The following is a 21,085-nucleotide window of genomic DNA, read 5'->3' on the forward strand; positions in this document are numbered from 1 at the left end:
CTCATTGGTTCACCAAGTTGGAATCTGATGCTATCCATACTTTGGTTCATAACACACTCAAGATTTGATTTAATATGGGTGCAATTAAAGACAACTCTTTCTTACACTAATGAATGACTATAAAAAGAAATCAGCCAGATTCATCAAAAAAATCAAATTTATGAATGCCAAAATCACCATAATATTTTTAGGTGAAGTAAATAAAAAAAGGAATTCACAGATGGAGGAAATTAGCACTCTGCTAAAGCTGGCTTCTGCCAATTCACAAGAACCTACTATTATAGGCAAAAATATCCCAAGTGCTAGAAATCAGAGCTGTGCTTACTTGTGAGTGATGAATAGCTAGAACATGGTGGAGGAGAAAAATATCCTGAGGTGACAGCAATATTCTGTGCCCCAGTGTATTTTGTCAGAGCAAAAGATATAAACATTCCATTCATATGTCACAAATGGAACAATCCTCCAAAAATCAAGAAAATTTTATAAAAAGTAATGACATTAAAATTAATTTCTACATCCCTTAATTAAATGACATGGGAAAGTTAATAAAAATATGAGCTAAAATATTTATCATAAACATGGTAAAGAAATTACTTCATATACAGAATTCCAAATCAAGAAAAGAAACAATACAACTTTCTTTTAATTAACCTGATCAAGTAATTTAAATGAATATATATACATATATAGGAATATATATGTGTGTATATATATATATGAATTCTGCTGTCAAGCAATTCTTGAAATTTTTTTTGTCATTTAGCCAAATGATCCATATTTCAATGTCCAATGTATATGATAATCATAATCAAAGATGTTTAAATAAATCTAAACTTTACATACAAGCATAAAGTAAATCCTAACAGTGAAATAAAACAAAGTGAGTTATTTATTGAATTGAGATAGAAGTCATTTTCTCAGATTAATTATATTAGAAAAAGCTCTTTTAACTTCAGGAGTTTTCAGATGAATAATCACTACATAAGTTAAAGCATAGCCATAGAGTGAAACATTACATTTATTGAGAACTTTATTCTCAGGGAATAATAGCATGTGAAAGAGCATATACTATAACAACAGTAACAAAAATGCTAAATATTGTATATTCAAAATAACAACAATTTGTATGACTATGTTCACAAAGTTATGTGCACTCTAATGAGGGTTAATTACCTCTACAATGAATAACAATAACTGATTTTTTATTTTTAAATATTTTCCATAGATACCAAAATAAATTTGATTTACTTGGAAATTATAACAGTAGTCAGGCTTTGGAAAATTTGAGATTATAAATTCGGTAAGAATTTTAAATGCTAGTGATTAATTAAAAAATGCAGGTATTCCAGTATTCCCATTTACAGAAGTCTGTGCATTGAGCACATTGCAATAGAATGTGAAATTTCTAGCCACATTACAATCAAATAAATTTTGATAAACTTCTAGTTAAAGTAGGGATAGAATCACATTTTCTAAAGAGTTCTATAAATTTTAACAAGCATGAGTCATGTTTTGTTTCACTGCTAATTATTTAAGGATATATCTAGATATACAATCATAAAATTCCTCATTGCATATCAGTTCCTTATGGTCCTGAATTAAGTGGTGTCCATTCCAATATCTCTGTACAGTAGAAATTTTAAAATAATATGTAAAATAGAAGAAGCTAGCAGTGTGTTTATTTCCTCTGTGTAAGGAGAGATTACATTTAAATCTTTAGCACTTCGTGTAACTTAAATAAAGCAATTTGTATTACACAATGGAGTAGACCAAATTCTTGGATATCTGTAATAAATCTAAAGTTTTTGCTCAGTTGTTCCTATAGATCCACGTTGACATTTTCCTCAGTGGTTCATACTGCGCCAGTATCTGAAGCTTTGCTTAGATAGTACTGACTATATTATTTATGGGTTTTGTATTCTTACAAAAGTATGTTTGCAAGCGGTACCTCACAATTCTGAAATAACAACTCTAGAATGGCAGTTCTGGGTTCATAAATATCTGGCAGCCACAGAGCTGTGTCTAATAAGAGAAAATACTAAGTAATTATTTGGAACAGGCTGGAGGATTATTGAACACAATTCTATGGAGAGCTTTTATAAGAAAGTGTGGGCACTCCATTCCCCACACTGGCAGAAGACATTTGTAGAGTTTGGGGATGTCGGTGGCAATGGGAGAAACTGCTGGAAATGCAGAGGTCCTACAAAGCAGAATGCCAGACTAAGTTACCAAAGCACCTGTAATTGGAACTGAAGTGACATCTGTTTTTACCATGATGTATCTAAGTTCTGGGGATTAAAAGGAGATTCAGCTCTTCAGGATATTCAAATACACGGATGCTGATCATCCAATGAACCGCATTTCTACACTGATTGCATCCATCAAGCATGTGTTTTCTTGGAAAACAAGTGATGCTTATGGTTAGCCTCCCTTGACTCATCTTGTTATGATCCACAACAGGACACTTACCTAGCCTTGAAAAGTATCTTTTGAAGACAGGGAATGGGAGAATAGAGACAAAGAACAAGTCTGGACTGCAGAACCTGTGTGCAAATGAGAACCCTCCGTTAGGATGGATGAACTATCCTGCAAGAGTCTAAGTATTGTGATGATTCTACCCTCCAAAGGACCGTCAATTCCTGAGTTGCTCATTATTAGGTATACAGCAACACAGAAATAAACCTCCAATAGTAATAAGAAGTTAGCATGGATTCTCCTTTTGCCTATTTCCTTTCCCAAGACAGATATCCCCACATAAGGAAGTTACAGAAGAATTAAGATGTTGAAGTGAATGATAATGGTTATCTATTGAGTTCCAAGCCACTGACTTCCCCTGAGAGAAGGGAGGATAATATGTTACGACCAGATTACAGTGACTAAGTCATTAGTGGCGTGAAGATGAATCTATCCTCATGACCGACAGTGAACTAAGAAAATGAACATGTGCTGCAGGAAACATCAGGAATAAGAAGAGGATAATAATAGTTGTTCTGGAGCAGTGGCAGGGGAAAATAAACTCTTTTTTAAAAATACATCATGCTCAATCAGCATCTGTTTTTGAAATAATTAAAGGACTAAATTTAACTTACATGTTCTTTTTTATAAATAATCTTTGTTAATTCTTTAGAGGTATTTTATTAAGAGAGATGTACAAATAGTGAGTTTCACCTCACATAATCACAGGTTAATAGAAAAAATTCATAAAATTCAAAAGCATCAAGTTTTCTGGTTACATAGTCATAAATAGTCATTTCATAACTAGTTTATTTATATAAATGTACATAATTCTTAGTTATCTTTGTAAATAAAACACATAGTTCTTAAAAATAAATGTGGGTTCTGCTTTTGTCTGGGGGAAATCATGGAACTGAAATTCAGTGTTAGGAAGAATAGGAACTACAGATGAAACTTAATACAAAGAATAGTCAAAAACCTAAGACCTAAGTTGTGCTTTATTTTATGAAACTTACATTTCTGAGCACCATTTAAATTGTAAGTGGGAAATATAATGCCAATATAAGAATATTCATAGGTGTAAATTATTGTTAGATTTAACCAATTTTTATAAAAATGTGATGAGTTTTAATATTAGTGCATCTCCTGGCTTCTAGATAGGCAGGATACATTTCATAATGTCCAAGTCCACCACTCTGAACAAAAGGGGAAGATGGGATGGTGGATAAAAGTTACCAGCAATAAGCTAATAAAAGGAACCTTCTTTGAAAAAAAGAGAATGCATTGACACCTAATGAACATTTTCAAATTTATTTCAGCAAAGGCAAACTAATGGAGCTACCATGCTATGACAAATACACTAGATTTTGTAACATGCTGTGTACCTGAAATTTTCAAAAGCATCTTTTTGAAAATACAATTTATAACAATAAATTTGACTAATCCGATGTGTCTATTTTCTGGTCTGTTAATATTTTATATCTTTGTTTTATATTTCTTATAAAAATTGCAATTATCATGGTACCATATGGAGGGGAAGAGGCAGAAGGAAGAACAGTTTGGGTTTTGGACATGGTATAAAACTGCCTTCCAAATTTACATCTCTCTACCTATGTCTAGTGCAGCTCTCAGGCATCATCAAAGGAATTTCTTTGTACAGTAGATGGTTGTTAGTACAGAAACTCACAACTGGCTGGAGAACAGTGAATAAAAGACTGTGCAGTACATAGCCACAATGAAGCGTCTGTATTACATCCTCTCCAAGGGATTAAGACTTAGCTATTCAGAATGGCTGACACAAAACAGCATCTTGTAGACAAAAGAGAACTACTACACTTGTGAACTCATATCAGCTGTCATAGTCCTTACAAGAATTGCATAAGATCAGATCAAGTCACATTTTAGCATGGAAGAAGAAAGGCTTCATGATCCTCCTAACAGAAGAGTTTCTGGGAAAAGAGTCAGTTTTATTAGTGTAACTCCTGGTAGTCAACAACACTCCAATGAATGGTCCCACTCCCAGAGTATAAAAGCAGCACAAACTGGAATTAATGAGTTATTAAACAAAAAAATGAAAAAAGAGGGTCTATAAGGATCTGGAAGGACCTGAAAAGGGGAGAAGTTGTAAAGAAATGTCATGAAAATAATTTGTATGTAATTCTCAAAAGAATTAATAAAATATTAATTTTAAAAAAAGAAAGAAGGTTCATGGAAATTTACTATTTGCCTTGGTATATATTTTCTATTAGAGTGAACAACAATAAAACAGTATTATTAAATTTGGCTAAAAATTTTTTCCTGTATTCTGCTTATTTATACTTGCTATATGAGTCTCTGATTCTTGCTTCTCCGACAGCAAACTCCACTTATTTTCCATCCCCCATGCTTAAACAAATAGCTATACATGGGTTAATCTCAGTCCTATATAGACCTGTTTAAAAACCCACCAGCTGAGGAAGGAAGACTTCATCCCTTCTGTGAACCAATGGCATGGTCTGTTGCATAATCTGACAGGGATCCTTCACCCGGATTATACTTCTTAACCACAACTACCATTATCGGGCCAAAACCATTAGATCAAATCCGTTTATTCTCTCTCTCTCTCTCTCTCTCTCTCTCTCTCTCTCTCTTCAATTTTTTATTTATTTTACACACCAACCACCTTCCTCCTGCTCCCCCCAGCACTTCCCCACAACCCACCTCCTATCCACTCCTCAGAAAAGGTAAGGCCTCTCATGGGGAGTCAACAAAGCCTGTCAAATTCAGCGGAGGCAGGACCAAGCCCCTCCCTACTGCATGGAGACTGAGCAGGCATCCAGCCCTATGGAATGGGCTCCTAAATGCCAAGTGGTGCAGCAGTGATAGAGCCTGGTCCATTTTATAATACCTACTGCACCATTACATACCTTTGTTAGACAGGCTACTTTAATAAACATTCAGTTTTGCTTCTTATTTGGACATTTCAAATAAAATTATGTGGTCTTATATACCAGCAAATATATAACCATAAATTTCAACAAATTGTAGATTTATAAATGATATTTTTGGGAATTTTCTTAAACACTATAGTTTTGAAATGGAAGTATATTTAATATGAAAATCATTTGTATAACTTAAAAATCTATTTTCTACATTCAACAACATTGACAATACATATAAAATTTTATTTATCAGATAATTAACACTGAAAATGATAATTGGTTTTCTTTTTAGTTCTTTTGCTACGTGGAAATGGATTTTCGAGTATTCTTATAATCGTATTTTTATTATTGTGATCACATTAAATAAAAATTCCTACCTTGACAAATGATAAACTTTCATAAAAATATCTTTTGGTATCTTTTCTTTTGTTCAAGTTGGCATGTGAAATTATTCTTTTCACTATACTTTCTAGTATAGTCTAGAAATTAAAGTTGGTAAAACATGATCCAATTAATGCAAAGGAAAGAGTCACAGGAAGCAGCAAGAGATCATTCATATTGGACCCTAAAAATACCTAAGTGGTTAGTAAATCCCAGGCACAAAAACAGTCATAAAAAGGATATAACTAGGGAAAGGACATAAAAATAGATTTTATAAATTAAAATCTCATAACTGATTTATGAATGAGAGGGAGAATATAGGTTTAGGGAGCTATTGTTGGCATATAGTTAAAAAGTAATAATTATATCTGTACAGTGAGAGTGGAAAAAGAATAAAAAGATGGTAGGATCTTGAACATCTAGTTGGTCTGTGTGTGAATAAGAATCACTGATGATTTTCAAAAAAAAAGAAATTATTCTTTTCAAGTCCATCACAAGTTATTTGAGACGGTGTTAATGAGAAAATATTAGAGTATAATTTCGTGGGGAAGTCTGCTAGTTTGTCCTACTAGAACATGGCATGTTTTACAAGCTTTGTTTCCTCTATCACTATTTTATCCTTGGCCACATTTTAATATTAATTTTACATTTAAAATTTAATGTTTTAATTTATCAGTATTATAATTCATTTAACAAACCAACAATGTAACAAATGTAGGACTCACGTGAAAGCTTTATCATCTCCTGGAATAACTCAGATCTGCCTAGTAGAGATGATGGATAAAACTTGATTCTCTTTTGAAACCTGCCTAACAGTAATTTTGAGGAATATCAAAGTCTAAAAATGGGTACTTGGTCCAAGAAAATGACATATTTGCTCTTTAATTTTAAAAGTAACATTCTTTGACAATATTTTAAATTACTCACCTTATATACTTATTCCACCTCCCTGAGAGACTGTTGATAACTAAAACTTGTTTGGACAGACAGATGTCTTTATTGGTGCAGCAGATGATGTCATTGTTTTTATTGATAGAAAAATTAGACATGAGTTGCCTCTACTGCCCAAAAAAAAACCCTTCACAAATGTCAGTAATTAGCACCATTTTAGTTGAATTTGAAATTTCTGAAATTCCAGTCACTAGCAGATAATGGATTTTAAATATATGTAGCATAAAAATAATATTTCTACAGGAAACTGAATTATTTCAAATATTATAAAAATATACATCAGAAGAAAGATTAGAGAATTCTAAACCACAGTAACAACAAGAAGAGTTAACTTGAGCTGCAGGGTTAAAATATGCTTGAGGCAAGGAAAAGTCAAAGACGAGAGAGAGAGAGAGAGAGAGAGAGAGAGAGAGAGAGAGAGAAGGAGATTCTTTTGCACTACCACCTGCTTTGTGTTGTCTTTATAATTATCCAATCACATTTTATTGTCATGTAAAAATGATTCCATGGCTTTGATACCAAGAACATTTTGGCCAGGTGGTGGTGGTCCACGCATTTAATCCCAGCACTTGGCAGGCAGAAGCAGGTGGATCTCTTTGAGGTCAAGGCCAGCCTGGTCTACAAGAGCTAGTTCCAGGTCAGCCTCCAAAACTATAAAGAAACCCTGTCTCAGAAAAAAAAGAAAAAGAAAAAGAACATTTTTATGTGACTATTTTTAAATTCACTTATTTTTAATTCTAATGTTATCTCCAAAGTTCTGCAAATAGTTGATATTCATTCCTCCTTTATAAAGTTTTGTCACTGACATTTGATCACATATTATTTCTGTGAAAACAAAAGGGTATTTTATTTGTGTGTTTGCATTTACGTTTCTTGTATTGTTCATTGATAAGGTAATTTTAAACTGTCCTATTTTTAAAATAAAAGTCTGGATTATTGAGGGTCAAAAGAGTCATAAGCAGTAGTTGTCTTATTTCAATATTTTGTAGAATGTTTATTTATTAACATCCTGGTATTGATTCTTTGATTGTCTTCAGACTAAAATTAATGAAATAGAAAAATAGGAATACTTTACTTTCCACTTGTAGAACAGCATTTCTCTATGCAAAAAAAGATGTCACTGAAATATGATGAAATATAATATAAATGATAAACTTCATCAAATGTGTCTTGACCAAAGAAGTGTGTTCAAGCATTGTCTAAATTTCTGAGTCATTGTCATTGAGTTCAAGTATTATTTACACAAAAATGTTATATAAATCAGTGTCTCTTTGATTTATTATATATAACCCCACTGGGAGGAGAAATATGGAGGGCATTTGACTAATGTAATATTAAATGTATATTTTAAGTGGCTGCATGTAAGACTAATACAAAATATATAGAATGAGTACATATTTATACCTTTTCATTAAAGATAACTAATGGGGCATTGTTCTTCATTGTTAGCTATAACATTGATCTCCAATGCTATTTTATTGGAAATTAATGTGAAATCCATATACATATTAGTTCTATGGGTCAGTAACGTAAGTAAAAAATTAAAACATGTTATCTTTTGTTTCAAAAAAAACTAGAACTGAGTATAAATGTCAGTCATATGACTATCATTGTCCAAGCATTCATGTTTAAGTTAATTTAACCCACTTCAAATCCCAATATTATTCTTTGACTCAAAGAATCCTTACTTGGTTAAATACTTGCCAGAAACAATCTTATTAACCAGACAATTCCCACTGAGCACCAGTAAGCGTTCAGTATTTGAGAACACGGTGTTATGATAGATAGCACCACATTCCAAAATGTAATTCTAACTACATCGGCCTCAGTGTACTTTTCGAAATAATTAATTCAACCACACTGCCTCTTCAGCCTGCTTCAGAATTACTTATAATGTACAGAGAGCTCTCTGCCAGTAATTCTTGAACTTATCATGTTGTTATTTATTTTCAGAATGCCTCAATTTTCACATCCTCTATTCATTATGTATTAGTCTTTATTCTCATGTCTTCACAAATAGATATTAGTCACTTACTATAAACCAAGGAAATGGTGCTAGGAAGCACACTTATCTTATACAGCACTTTATACGTTCTTTACTTCCTGGAACTTACAAACCATTGTTTTTGAAAGTGCATTCAATGCATTTAAATGGGAATCAAAGCCTGCAGAACTTTGCAATATCCTTGGAGATGCACAGAAAATTGCAAAGCAAGGTTTAGAATTACTGCCTAATAATAGAATTTTCAACTATAAAATATACCGGAGTGAAAGAAAGTAAATATCTTTAGATTGCTTACCAAGGGCATGTCTCAAGTTTTGTAGAAGGTAGTAATGAATATCTGCAATTACTGTATGCCAACTCTGACCCTGACTACATTGGTTTTATGTGTACACGAGATTATTTTGCAGTGTCTCTGTAGTTAGGGAATTACTATGATTGTACACTAAATACTTCAGGCCACAAAGGTGAGAATGATTCAGTAGTATTTATCCATAGATAGATAGAAAGATAGATAGATAGATAGATAGATAGATAGATACATAGATACATAGATAGATACACAGATAGATGATAGATAGATGATAGATAGATGATAGATAGATAGATAGATAGATAGATAGATAGTCGACAGACAGACAGATGATAAATAGATTAGATAGATAGATAGAGACAGACAGACAGACAGATAGATAATAGATAAGGAATGATTTCTTGAAAAGGTTGTGTTTATGACAACCAGTTGACTATGTTAGGAAGCAGAATAAGCATCATGTGGAAGAGATTCTGCTTAGCTATTACTCCAACGTTTCAATGGTACAGTTTAACCATTGTGTAATTCTCACTACAAAGAATGTATGCAATGCTGTGGGATAATGCTCTTTTAACCTGTAAAGATTTGTCACTCGTATTGGTTTAATAAAATGCTGATTAGCCAGGAGGCAAGTAGCAAAATATAGGTGTGCTGACCAGACAAGGAAGAAAGATGAAAATGCTCCACTAAGAAAAGGTGCCAAGCCATGTGGCTAAACGTAGATAAGAATTATGGGTCAATTTAAGTTGTAAGAGCTAGTTAACAATAAGCCTGAGATAATAGGCCAAACAGTTTATAGTTTATATAAGCCTCTGTGTGTTTGTTTGGGACTTAACGGCTGTGGAGCCAGGTGGGACAAACTTCTGTCTACAGTACAGTAATGTGCAATGAGAGTGAACGAATGAGCAATGATAGCTTAGTGAACTTCTCTCTTCAAAAAATAAAGAGAAACCGGGCGGTGGTGGCGCACGCCTTTAATCCCAGCACTCGGGAGGCAGAGGCAGGTGGATCTCTGTGAGTTCGAGACCAGCCTGGTCTACAAGAGCTAGTTCCAGTACAGGCTCCAAAACCACAGAGAAACCCTGTCTCGAAAAACAAAAACAAAAATAAATAAATAAATAAATAAATAAAGAGGAGTAATGTTTTACAGTGTATATTAATGTTGCCAAGGACTGTGAGGACCATTCCTTGATTTTCCCCATGCTTTTTGTTTCTTTGTAGAACGATTCAATGTTTATCTTATGCCTACACCCAACCTGGATATTTATGGTGAATGCACAATGCAGATCACTCATGAGAATATCTATCTCTGGGATATCCACAATGCCAAGGTCAAGCTGGTGATGTGGCCTCTTAGCTCACTAAGAAGATATGGTCGGGATTCAACGTGGTTCACCTTTGAGTCAGGAAGGTAAGTTCCAATTTCATGACAGAAATGTAGCTATGTGTGTAACAGAGTCCTGTGAGAAAATTTCTGGCCACCATTGCTAGATATAAACATTACCTTTATAAAAGGTCAAAGCTACCAAATACAAATACCTACTGCTTCTTATTAATGATTTTAAAAATATTAATTATAACATAACTGGCTAATTACCCCAGTCAAACTCATTTTAGTCTCAAACATGCATATCAAGACATTATAATAATGTAAGGTATTAAAATGTTATAATAATAATTTAACATATTTTCATGCAGTAATATTCCTATGCAATTAAATGTGTCGTTGGTTGTATTATTTTTTGTGAATTTATGAAAAGAAAATGATATTAAGTGCTGTTTTAAAAATTATATACTACATTTTAGGTTTCAAATAAGTTACACAACGTCTTCACCACATTTTATGCTGGTAACATTATTGAGTAATTTAATACTCAAAATAACTGAACAAATTTTGTCTTAGCCACAATTGTCATAAAACAAATAGGTTGACTTTTGCATCACAGAATATGGCTAATAACCATACATGCTTGGAATGAATGGATTTCTCACAATTATTATGAATAGACATGATTATACATGAGCTTCGGACAATGAAATTAACATTTTTAATCCTCAGACCTCTTTGGGAAAATATACACCTAACATGAGACTTAAGTTGGGGAATTGTTTTTTTCCACATCAGAACTGAAATCAAAGCCTCCTACTTGAGTGAGTGCTCTAGCCAATGATCTACATATTAAGCCTAGATTTAAAATTTCTATGTGACAAAGTGACAGTTAGTGCATCAGTCTTCCAGGTGGGAACTGATTTAACACACTGTTCAAATGAATTCATAGTCTTAAACAAAAATTATGACTGAGGTTCCAATGTATACAACATATCAACTTTAATCCATAACGTTCTTCATATAAAATGTTTAAATATTTAAGTATAGTTGGGTTCTAATAATATTCATCCTAGACAGGTCACATGTCTCTTAAAATTTAAGAACAAAAATCCCTCAGCTGCAGTAATTTTCATAGAATGAAGTACTTTTACACCAAGAAAATATTACATTATCATGCTAATTTCCCTGAAGAACCTTGAATCTTGTGTTTACTTAGTAACTCCGAGCTCATCCAACTATTTCTTTCTGCCTAGAAACTCAGGGTACAATATGATCGTATTCTGTATAACAATTGAAAATAAAATTTTTAACACAAAGAATATTTTTAGACATGTACACTGCTTTAAAAAATTATCACATTGTATAAAAGGATGGTAATTCTCTAACGATTCACTCATCTAAAATATTGTTTACTATAAACTAAAGATTAGTGTTATAGGGGGATAAATAGGTAGATAAATAAGTTAATAAAGTGCTTATCTATAAGCATGAAGACCTAATTTTCATTCCAGAACACACATAATGAAAACAAAACACACAAACAAAGAACCTTGGGCATTGTGGTCCGTCCCTGAAATACAGTATTAATGAAGCAGAGACAGGAGGAAACCTGGGCATCTGTGGTCACCACCTAAGTTGTGGGATAGGCCAGTGAAAGACCCTGGGTTGTTTAGTGGTGCTGTCGGTAAGGACGAATCACACCATACAACAAACTTTCAAGTTTGAGATTTATTAGCAAAAGGGAAGGGCTGGGAAAGAAGAGGCATAAGTCCTGCAGTCTCTTCAGAGAAGCGGCTGGAAAAGGGAGGTGGAACGAGCGGAATTTGATTTTAAAGGAGGTTTAGTGCATGTGCACAGAGACTGCCCAGCGATGAAGCACACACACACACACACACACACACACACACACACACACACACACACTGACTAGGTGTCGGTCGTAGGATCTTGGGCTGTCCAGGCATCTGCCTGAATGCTGACAATGCATATGCACAGGGGATGCTTTCAGCGACTACAGCTGAAGACCCTGGGGGCAGGCTAGTTTATGCCTGAAATGCTAGCAAGCACTTGGACATAGGGAGTTGTTGTGGTTGGTGATGTGTTCTGTTAGGACCCAGAAAGGCAGCACAGCATAATGCTGACACGTCTCAAAGGAGATCAATGATTTGAGGATGAAACCCAAAGTTGTCCCCTAGCATCTGCACACACACACACACACACACACACACACACACACACACACACAGAGTCACACAGTAAGAAAGAGAGAGAGCGCGCGCACAACACGAACTACTGTTGCTGGGCAGGGTGGTGTATACCTCTCCTTTATCTTTTTTTTTTTTTTTTTAATTTGGGTTTTGATTTGTTAGGGAGGTTGCAAGGGTAGAGGGCAAATGTAACAAATCAAAACAAAACTTAAAAGAAAAAAAGAAGAATCTTACTGTGAAAGCTGTAGTGTAGTATGTTAAATCATGCAGTTCGCCATTTAGTCCATTCATCTTTATTGCAAGTGTTCACTGCCATGAGTCATTGGTCTCGCTAGAAGCCTATGGTTTCCAGAGATACCACCAATAATGCTCTGTCACTGGGGCTACTCTTGGATATGCTGGTTTCTGTGTCATAGAGATCCAGACACTTCACATACTCCAACAATTCATAGATGAGGTGGGTGCTGGGTGGGCCAACTCATAGCCCTGGTTCTGGACCTGGGTGGTAGCTTTGCCTCATCTTCACTACCTGGTCAAGCTCTCCATCACTGCGTTGGCTACCTCACCCAATGTAACCTACAGCAAGGAGTGGATGCAGGGCCCATTCTTCTATATGCTGTAGCTGGTGTGGGGCAGGGCTAGTTCTCTCACTCTGTGACCCTGCCACCAGCTCTCTCACCTGCCAGAGATAGAAAGGGGTGGAAGGGGAGGGCATCTTTTCCTCAACTGTGCTACCACTTGGCAGACAAGAGAGGGTGGGGTCAGTGCTCTTGTCATGTCTTCAGAGCTGGCTCACCTGCATCCCCAGCAACAAGGTCAGCTACAGTGTGCTGTCCAGACAGGAAGCAGAGCCACTACTTCGGGCAATTTCATACCTATTTTTAATTAATTAATTAATTTTTTAAAAAACTATCCTTTTTCACTTTATATTCCAATCCCCGTTCCCACTCCCTCCTCTCCTCCTGCTTCCTCCACCTTTCCCTACCCTCAACTTCTCAGAGAGGGTAAGGCTCCCCATGGAGTCAACAAGATTATTACATTATGATTTATAACACTAGCAAAGTTAACATTATGAAGTACCAATAACAATAATTTTACGATGAGGTGGTCACCACACATGAGGAACTGTATTAAAATGTCTTTCTTGGCATTATGAAATTTGAGAACTCATGCTCTCAAAACACAACCAGAAGAAATCCATTTTAAGCCAAGTGAGAACATATCCTACTAACATATTGATTTTGAGTTATCCAGTCTTCAGAACTGTGAGATCATAATTTTCTTTAGCTTAAGCTGCTCCCAGGCTTGAGATTGACAACACCTTGAGGTTTAGATTCTAGACTGAATGAATGTGGAGAAGGTGAACACTCATTTCTCTCTCCTCATATTGTAGGTGTGGTGTGACAAGTTATTTTAAGTTCCTGCTGCCTTAACTTCCGTACTGTGATTGTGTAAAACCTGGCACTTTGAGCTAAAATAAACCTTTAATTCCCTTAGATGCTCTTTGTCAGGGTATTTTAGCATAGCAACAGAAATTAAACTAAGACAATAGGTGTTGTCATAAAAGCAGTTTAAAATTATGAACTCACAGAACAAAAAGAAAATTCTCATTTAGTAGTAAAATGAAGGTAGAAGTGTTTTTAAATCTAAATAGATACAATTAATGAGCCATATATTGGTGAATTTTGTGTCATCAAAGCTAACTCTACTGTTTTTCTGAAGACATTCTAGACAAAATGAAAATACAAGCCAGGGCCAGGGGGAAAAACTAATGATATTATTGGAAAACTGAAGGCGTAAGTCACAAACAATGCCACACCAATTCGGGGTTATGATTATTAGGGTGGTATTTATTTAAAGGGGAAAAAACTTACAGATCACTGTCCCAGGCAACAGCCCTCTTCGCAACCAGGAAAGGAGTCTAGTCGCAGGCAGAGCAGGAAGTGAAGAGAGAGAGAAGAGGGAAGTGGCCGCTGTTTTAAAGGGAGAGAAACCACACCCCAGTGGGCTGGTACCTCAGCGGTGATAGGCTGGAGGAGTGGGAGGACCTCCCGCAACACCTCCCCCTTTTGTTTAAATAAGAGAGTTCTAAACCTACTATGAAATTATATACAATAAGTACAAATATCCTATTCTAACTAGCTTAGGTCTTGTATAATAAATAACTTGGCCAAGTCATGAGAGAAAGTAACTACATTTATATAGTCTTCAACCCCATCGAAGATCTGAGAAGGGAAATAATGTTACCTGGGTAATTAGGAAGTTCAGTAGAACAACTTCCAAAACATGCAACAAATTACAGAGACAACTAGCTACCTGGGCAATCACCCAAAGTCACATTAGCAGCGTTGAAGCAACCAACTTTGGCTAAGGCCTAACATAACTGACATACCATTTTCTAAGGCAAGCAACTTTTCAAAACTATCTTACCCTGTCTTGGCAGGATATGACAGTCCTGTTTTATCCATTGATGCATGCTCTGTATTTTTGTCAGTTGTTGAGGTATGGGCATTTCTTTGCCCAAACGCCAGTTCTGCCAAAAAGAAAGGCTCCAGGTGGAGTGTCTTTGGTGCTCAACATTCTCTCGGGAATAGAGTGGTGTTGCCAGGAGCAATTGTGTCGCACTACCACAAAACTCTGAGTTAGATTAAAGGCCATTTTCTACAGCTCTTTGAAGAAGTTGAAGATTATCTATCTATACTGAGTATAATCTCTATATATCTAAAGAACCTGATTAGTCTATTATAAATGAAAAACTTAGATGACTATTAGTCTATATAATTCTCAATATCTATCTAACTTAAAGACTAAGACAATAAACGACTGTGAAACAAATGAGGACAATGACCTCCAAATATAAACAATGTACAAATATACATTGCAGTAGGCAAATATATATCAATACACAATCATTATATAAGTATCTTAATCAGAGGTAGAAATGTACACTGCAATATGGTAAATATATACAATATATATATATATCAATACAATATATGTCAATACATAAAAAAATGTTTTAAACAGAGGTAGAAACATGCATGCGTACAATAGTCAATATAATTTAACTTTGTATCAATATACAAGAATCTATACCAATGTATTTGTCTAAAAACAGTAACTCACAATTACAAATCTATTATCCCATCATCCCTCTTTTTTTTTTTTTTTTCAAAATGATCCCTGAGCGTATAAAATTCCTCCCCCAACCCTCAATCGTATACTAATTATAATCAACCCCTAAATGATGTCCCTAAACCCAAGGGCAAGTTTTACTGGGAAAGGGGACGTCGTCCTCTAGAATTACTTCCAGCTGTCATGGGGGCGACGTTCTTTCTGGGGGATCCTGTGAAAGTGAAATGATGGTTAAATTTCAAGATCAATGTCTTTTAAAATTGCCAATAGTCTCTGAGTATTTTGTGCAGGTCTGGCCAAAATGTTGTATAAGATGTGCACCATTTCAGCTAACCAAGTTGGAACTGTCTTGTGCAGCTGGTACCAAAAGCAGGTCTTGTAGTACAGCTATCAGTATCATGACGTCATATCAATCAGGTGGAGTTGTTGTTATGGAGCCCCATCTTCTTCCTGGAAACTTCAAATGTCACTTCAGGAAAAACTCATTGTTCATTATGAAAAACTTAAACATTAATCATATAGACATATATAGACATATATATATATATTCAATGAAAGACATGATAGATATATTCAATGAAAAGTATGATAGATATGAAGAAAAGCAAAGATGTTTTCTAAACTCATATTTCTTTCTGTCCCATATCATGGCTCTTGACATGAGACAGAAACTCCAGAAACTCTGGGTTTTTCTCTTACTAACAGGCTTGGAATTGGAGAGGGACTGAGCCAGAGTCCAACTTCAAAACCAGCTTTATAAATTTAGAAATATGGTTTAATATTACTTACACAATCCATTCAGTTGTCTTGATATTTCCTATTGGGCAGGTATTTTTCCATCTGTCAGTATCCAAACATCCAGGGTCCCTTGAATTTCTCAAAGATGAGTGTTTTCCTGTGGAGATAAGAACAGAACCCTGCCCCCATTCTATGTTTTTCTTACCACCTGTAGGAATATCATCATTGTGGATGAGTTGTCATTTCTCCTTTCCAAGAGGTTTCTCCTCTTCAAATCGAAACTTTATTAATTTTGATGGTATCCACAATTTTTCTTCTCCTGTGGAAACAAGAGCAAAACCCCTTCCCCAACGTAGCACATCTCCTGGCTTCCACTGAGAGGTCAGCACATCTTTGAAATAAATCCGTTGATTTAGTTCAGCAGACTTTTCCATTATCCAATGTCTTTCTGCTGCTGTCGTTCCTTTCTCATTAGCGTTAAGAAAATTCAAGGTTAATAAAGCATTATGTAATCTATTTCTGGGGGTATTTTCAGTCCCTTTCTGTTTGTTCAGCATATCCTTTATAGTACGATTTGATCTTTCTATAACTGCCTGACCTGTAGGATTATTTGGTATACCTGTAATGTGTTTTATATTATAATAATCAAAAAAGCGTTTCATTTTCTTAGATACATATGCTGGACCATTATCTGTCTTTATTTGCGCAGGTATACCCATGATGGCCATAACTTCCAATAAATGTGTGATTACTGAATCAGCCTTTTCTGAGCTCAGGGCAGTAGCCCATTGAAAACCTGAATACGTGTCTATGGTGTGGTGTACATATTTTAATTTACCAAATTCCATAAAGTGGAACACATCCATCTGCCAGATTTCATTTCTCTTAGTACCCTTTGGGTTACTCCCTGCAGGCAACGGTGTTTGATTATAGAAAGAACAAGTAGGACATCTCTTTATAATGTCCTTAGCTTGTTGCCAAGTAATGGAAAATTCTTTCTTTAGGCCTTTACTATTGACATGATGCTTCTTATGAAATTCCGAGGCCTGCAACACACTTCCAATCAATAATTGATCAATCTCAGCATTGCCTTGGGCTAGAGGACCAGGCAGACCTGTATGGGACCGGATGTGTGTTATGTACATCGGACAAAGCCTGTTCCTGATTATGTCTTGTACCTGGATAAACAATGAAGTCAACTCTGTGTCATCTGGTATAAATTCAGCGGTTTCAATATGCAAGATAACTCTTTCTGCATATTGTGAATCTGTAACTATATTAAGAGGTTCTTTAAAATCCCTTAGCACCATAAGAATGGCATATAATTCTGCCTTCTGGACAGAATTATAAGGGCTTTGTTCCACCTTACTCAATTCATCTGACTTGTAACCTGCTTTCCCTGATTTATTTGCATCAGTATAGAATGTACGGGCTCCAGTTATTGGAGCATCACGTACAATTCTAGGAAGAATCCAAGAAGTTCTTTTTATGAGATTAAGTCTATCACTTTTGGGATAGTTGCTATTAATTTCTCCCAAAAAGTTAGCACAAGCTCTTTGCCACGGTTCATTGTCTTCCCATAACTTTTTTATTTCTTCAGTAGTAAAAGGCACTATAATTTCTGCTGGGTCTATACCTGCTAGTTGACGAAGTCTCAGCTTACCTTTTATAATTAATTCAGAGACCTTTTCCACATAAGTTTTTAATTTTTTACTTGGTTTATTAGGTATAAATATCCACTCTAAAATAATATCTTCCCTCTGCATTAGAATCCCTGTAGGAGAAATTCTGGAAGGCAATATGACTAGGATGCAGCTAAGATTTGGGTTCACCCTATCCACATGTGCCTCCTGTAATTTTTCCTCAATCATTGTCAGTTCCTTTTCTGCTTCAGCTGTCAGTTCTCTTGGACTATTCAAATCTTTATCACCATCTAAGGTTTTGTTTAAATGAACTATTAGATCAGGTGTTATCCCAACAGCTGGTCGTAGACTGGAAATGTCTCCTAACAATCTTTGGAAGTCATTAAGAGTCTTTAACCGGTCTCTCCTAATTTGTGCCTTTTGCGTTTTAATTTTCTCTAACCCTATTCTGTAACCTAGGTAATTAATAGAATTTCCTCTTTGAATCTTTTCAGGGGCAATTTGTAATCCCCACCTAGGCAAGACTTTCTTTACTTCTTCAAACATCCTTTCTAAAGTATCTTTATTTGAATCAGATAATAAGATGTCATCCATGTAATGATAAATGATGGACTTGGGGAATTGTTTACGAATTATTTCCAATGGCTTACTTACAAAATATTGGCACAGTGTAGGACTATTGAGCATACCCTGTGGGAGGACAGTCCACTGATATCTCCTATTAGGCTGAGAATTATTATAAGTAGGCACTGTGAAGGCAAATTTTTCTCTATCCTTTTCTTGTAACGGTATAGTGAAAAAACAATCTTTCAAATCAATAACTATAAGAGGCCATCCTTTTGGTAACAGAGAAGGCAAAGGAATTCCAGATTGTAGTGGGCCCATAGGTTGAATTACTTTGTTGACAGCTCTTAGATCTGTCACCATTCTCCATTTACCAGATTTCTTTTTTACAACAAACACAGGAGAATTCCAAGGGCTGGTTGATTCTTCAATATGGTGAGCATCTAGTTGCTCTTGCACCAGCTGTTCCAATGCCTGTAGTTTATCTTCAGCTAGAGGCCATTGTTTGGTCCATATTGGCTTCTCAGTTAGCCATTTTAAAGGTAGGGATGTTGGTACCTCTAAAGGTTTGGTATTTGCTGTATGTTCTTGTACAGCCTGAATGGCTGGTGACCTTTTTCCATAATACCTCATCATATCCTTCCCAGAATTATGAGTTCCTGGAAATACAGGAATGTTAATCTGGGTATTCCATTGCTGTAGCAGGTCACGGCCCCATAAATTTATGGCAATATTGGCTATATATGGCCTTAGTCTTCCTATTTGCCCTTCGGGCCCTATGCATTCAACCCATCTTGTGCTTTGTTTTACACGAGATAGGGTTCCAATTCCCAGGAACTGAACATCTACCTCTTGAAGAGGCCAATTCGGATGCCAAGATTCTGGGGTAATGATACTTACATCCGCACCTGTGTCTAATAAGCCTTCAATAAAAGTGCCATTTATACAGACTCTTAGCTTTGGTCTTTGATCATTAATAGAAGTCTGCCAAAATATACGTTTACTCTGTCCTATTGGGTTTTTTGACTCATCCTCCACACGTAATTCTTCATTTAGACCAGTATTACTTTTTACAGCAGAAATTGGAGCTTTTAATTTTCTTGGTGAGGCACGTTCTCCACTGTGACTGGGAATGACTGGGCCACTGTTGGCTTGGGGGCCTGCGAGAGGCCCCCCAAGGAGTTTCCCGATGATATCGGATTGCCCCGTCTGTCTGTTGTTGACCTACATTCGTTGGACCAATGCCTGCCTTTACCGCATCTCCTACATATACCTGAAGGCCGAGGTCTCCTATTTTTGTCATTCCCAGAAGACATATTATTCCTAGAAATTCTTTGCCTGCAATTCCTTTGCAAATGTCCTAATTTACCACAATTAAAACACCTGGCAGTTTGATGTCTCCTCATTGCTTTGGAAATCGCTTCTCCTACCCAAGATTCATCATTATAGCTAAACGTCTCAACATTCATCGTATGCTGAATCCATTCATCCATAGGTGCTGATCTAGACTTTAAAGGCCCAATTATCTTTTTGCATTCTATGTTTGCATTCTCAAAAGCTAGAGATTCAAGAAGTATTCGTCTAGCTTCTGGGTCTGTTACCCCTATGTCCAGAGCCTTAATTAATCTTTGCAAAAAGTCAATAAAGGGTTCTCTTTTGTCCCTGCCTAATTCTGGTATATGATTCAACCCTTTTTGCTGGATCTTGTATCCTATTCCAAGCATTTAAAGCTGCTTGGTGACATAGACACAGTACTTCATCGTCATAAAGAGCTTGGACCTGTGGATCAGCATATTCTCCTGCACCAAGAATTTGATCTTGGGAAACCTCAATACCTTTTGCTCTTCCTTGCTGTTCCATATGTTTGGATTCTTCTCTGAAATAAATTCCAAACATCAAGGAAGGTCCATTATCTAAAACTGCAGACACTAACTGATGGAAATCATGGGGAGTAGCTCTAGCATTAGAAGCCCAAGTCCTTATCATTTCCTTTACATATGCATTGTGCAGGCCAAAATTAACAACAGCTTGCTTAATTTCTTTCAGATCATTCATTGCTATTGGCGTCCATCTAGCTTCTCTGACTCCCTTTGAGCCTTTAGAAGTTGATGCTTTTTCAGAATTAAGTATAGGGTATGTCGCTAGAACCCTGGGTAAGCCAGTTCTAATAGCTGGTGGAGGCCTTGTATCCTGTCCTTGTGCCTCCTTACTCTGTTCACCAGCTGCAATAATTTCCCCAATCTTTTCAAATCTTTTTATCATTGTCTCTCTTAAATCCTGAATCTCCTGACCTGTATATATTTCCAGTGATTTCACTGAGGTATCAATTTTTTGGTCCCCATTCTGCACCTGTGATTCCAAAGCTTTAATTTTTTCCTTCAAAGATAACATGTCCTCCTTAAACTTTTCTTGTATATCATGTAGATTCCCATCTTGGAGGTACATT

General features: G+C 35.7%; 1 protein-coding gene across 2 annotated transcripts in view; it reads left to right on the plus strand.

The window, feature by feature from the left end:
- The window catches only part of Dok6 (docking protein 6), a 325,272-nt gene that overhangs the window by 171,734 nt on the left and 132,453 nt on the right, over positions 1 to 21,085 (plus strand). For both annotated transcript variants that reach the window (XM_041640797.1, XM_041640798.1), the window contains one exon: positions 10,244 to 10,433. In XM_041640797.1, coding sequence (XP_041496731.1) covers positions 10,244 to 10,433 — 190 coding nt within the window. The remainder of the gene's footprint in view (positions 1 to 10,243; positions 10,434 to 21,085) is intronic.

The sequence above is a fragment of the Microtus oregoni genome, unplaced genomic scaffold, assembly GCF_018167655.1.
Source record: "Microtus oregoni isolate MIOR12 unplaced genomic scaffold, Mior012 000065F_ref0000479, whole genome shotgun sequence".
NCBI classification, from domain to species: domain Eukaryota; kingdom Metazoa; phylum Chordata; class Mammalia; order Rodentia; family Cricetidae; genus Microtus; species Microtus oregoni.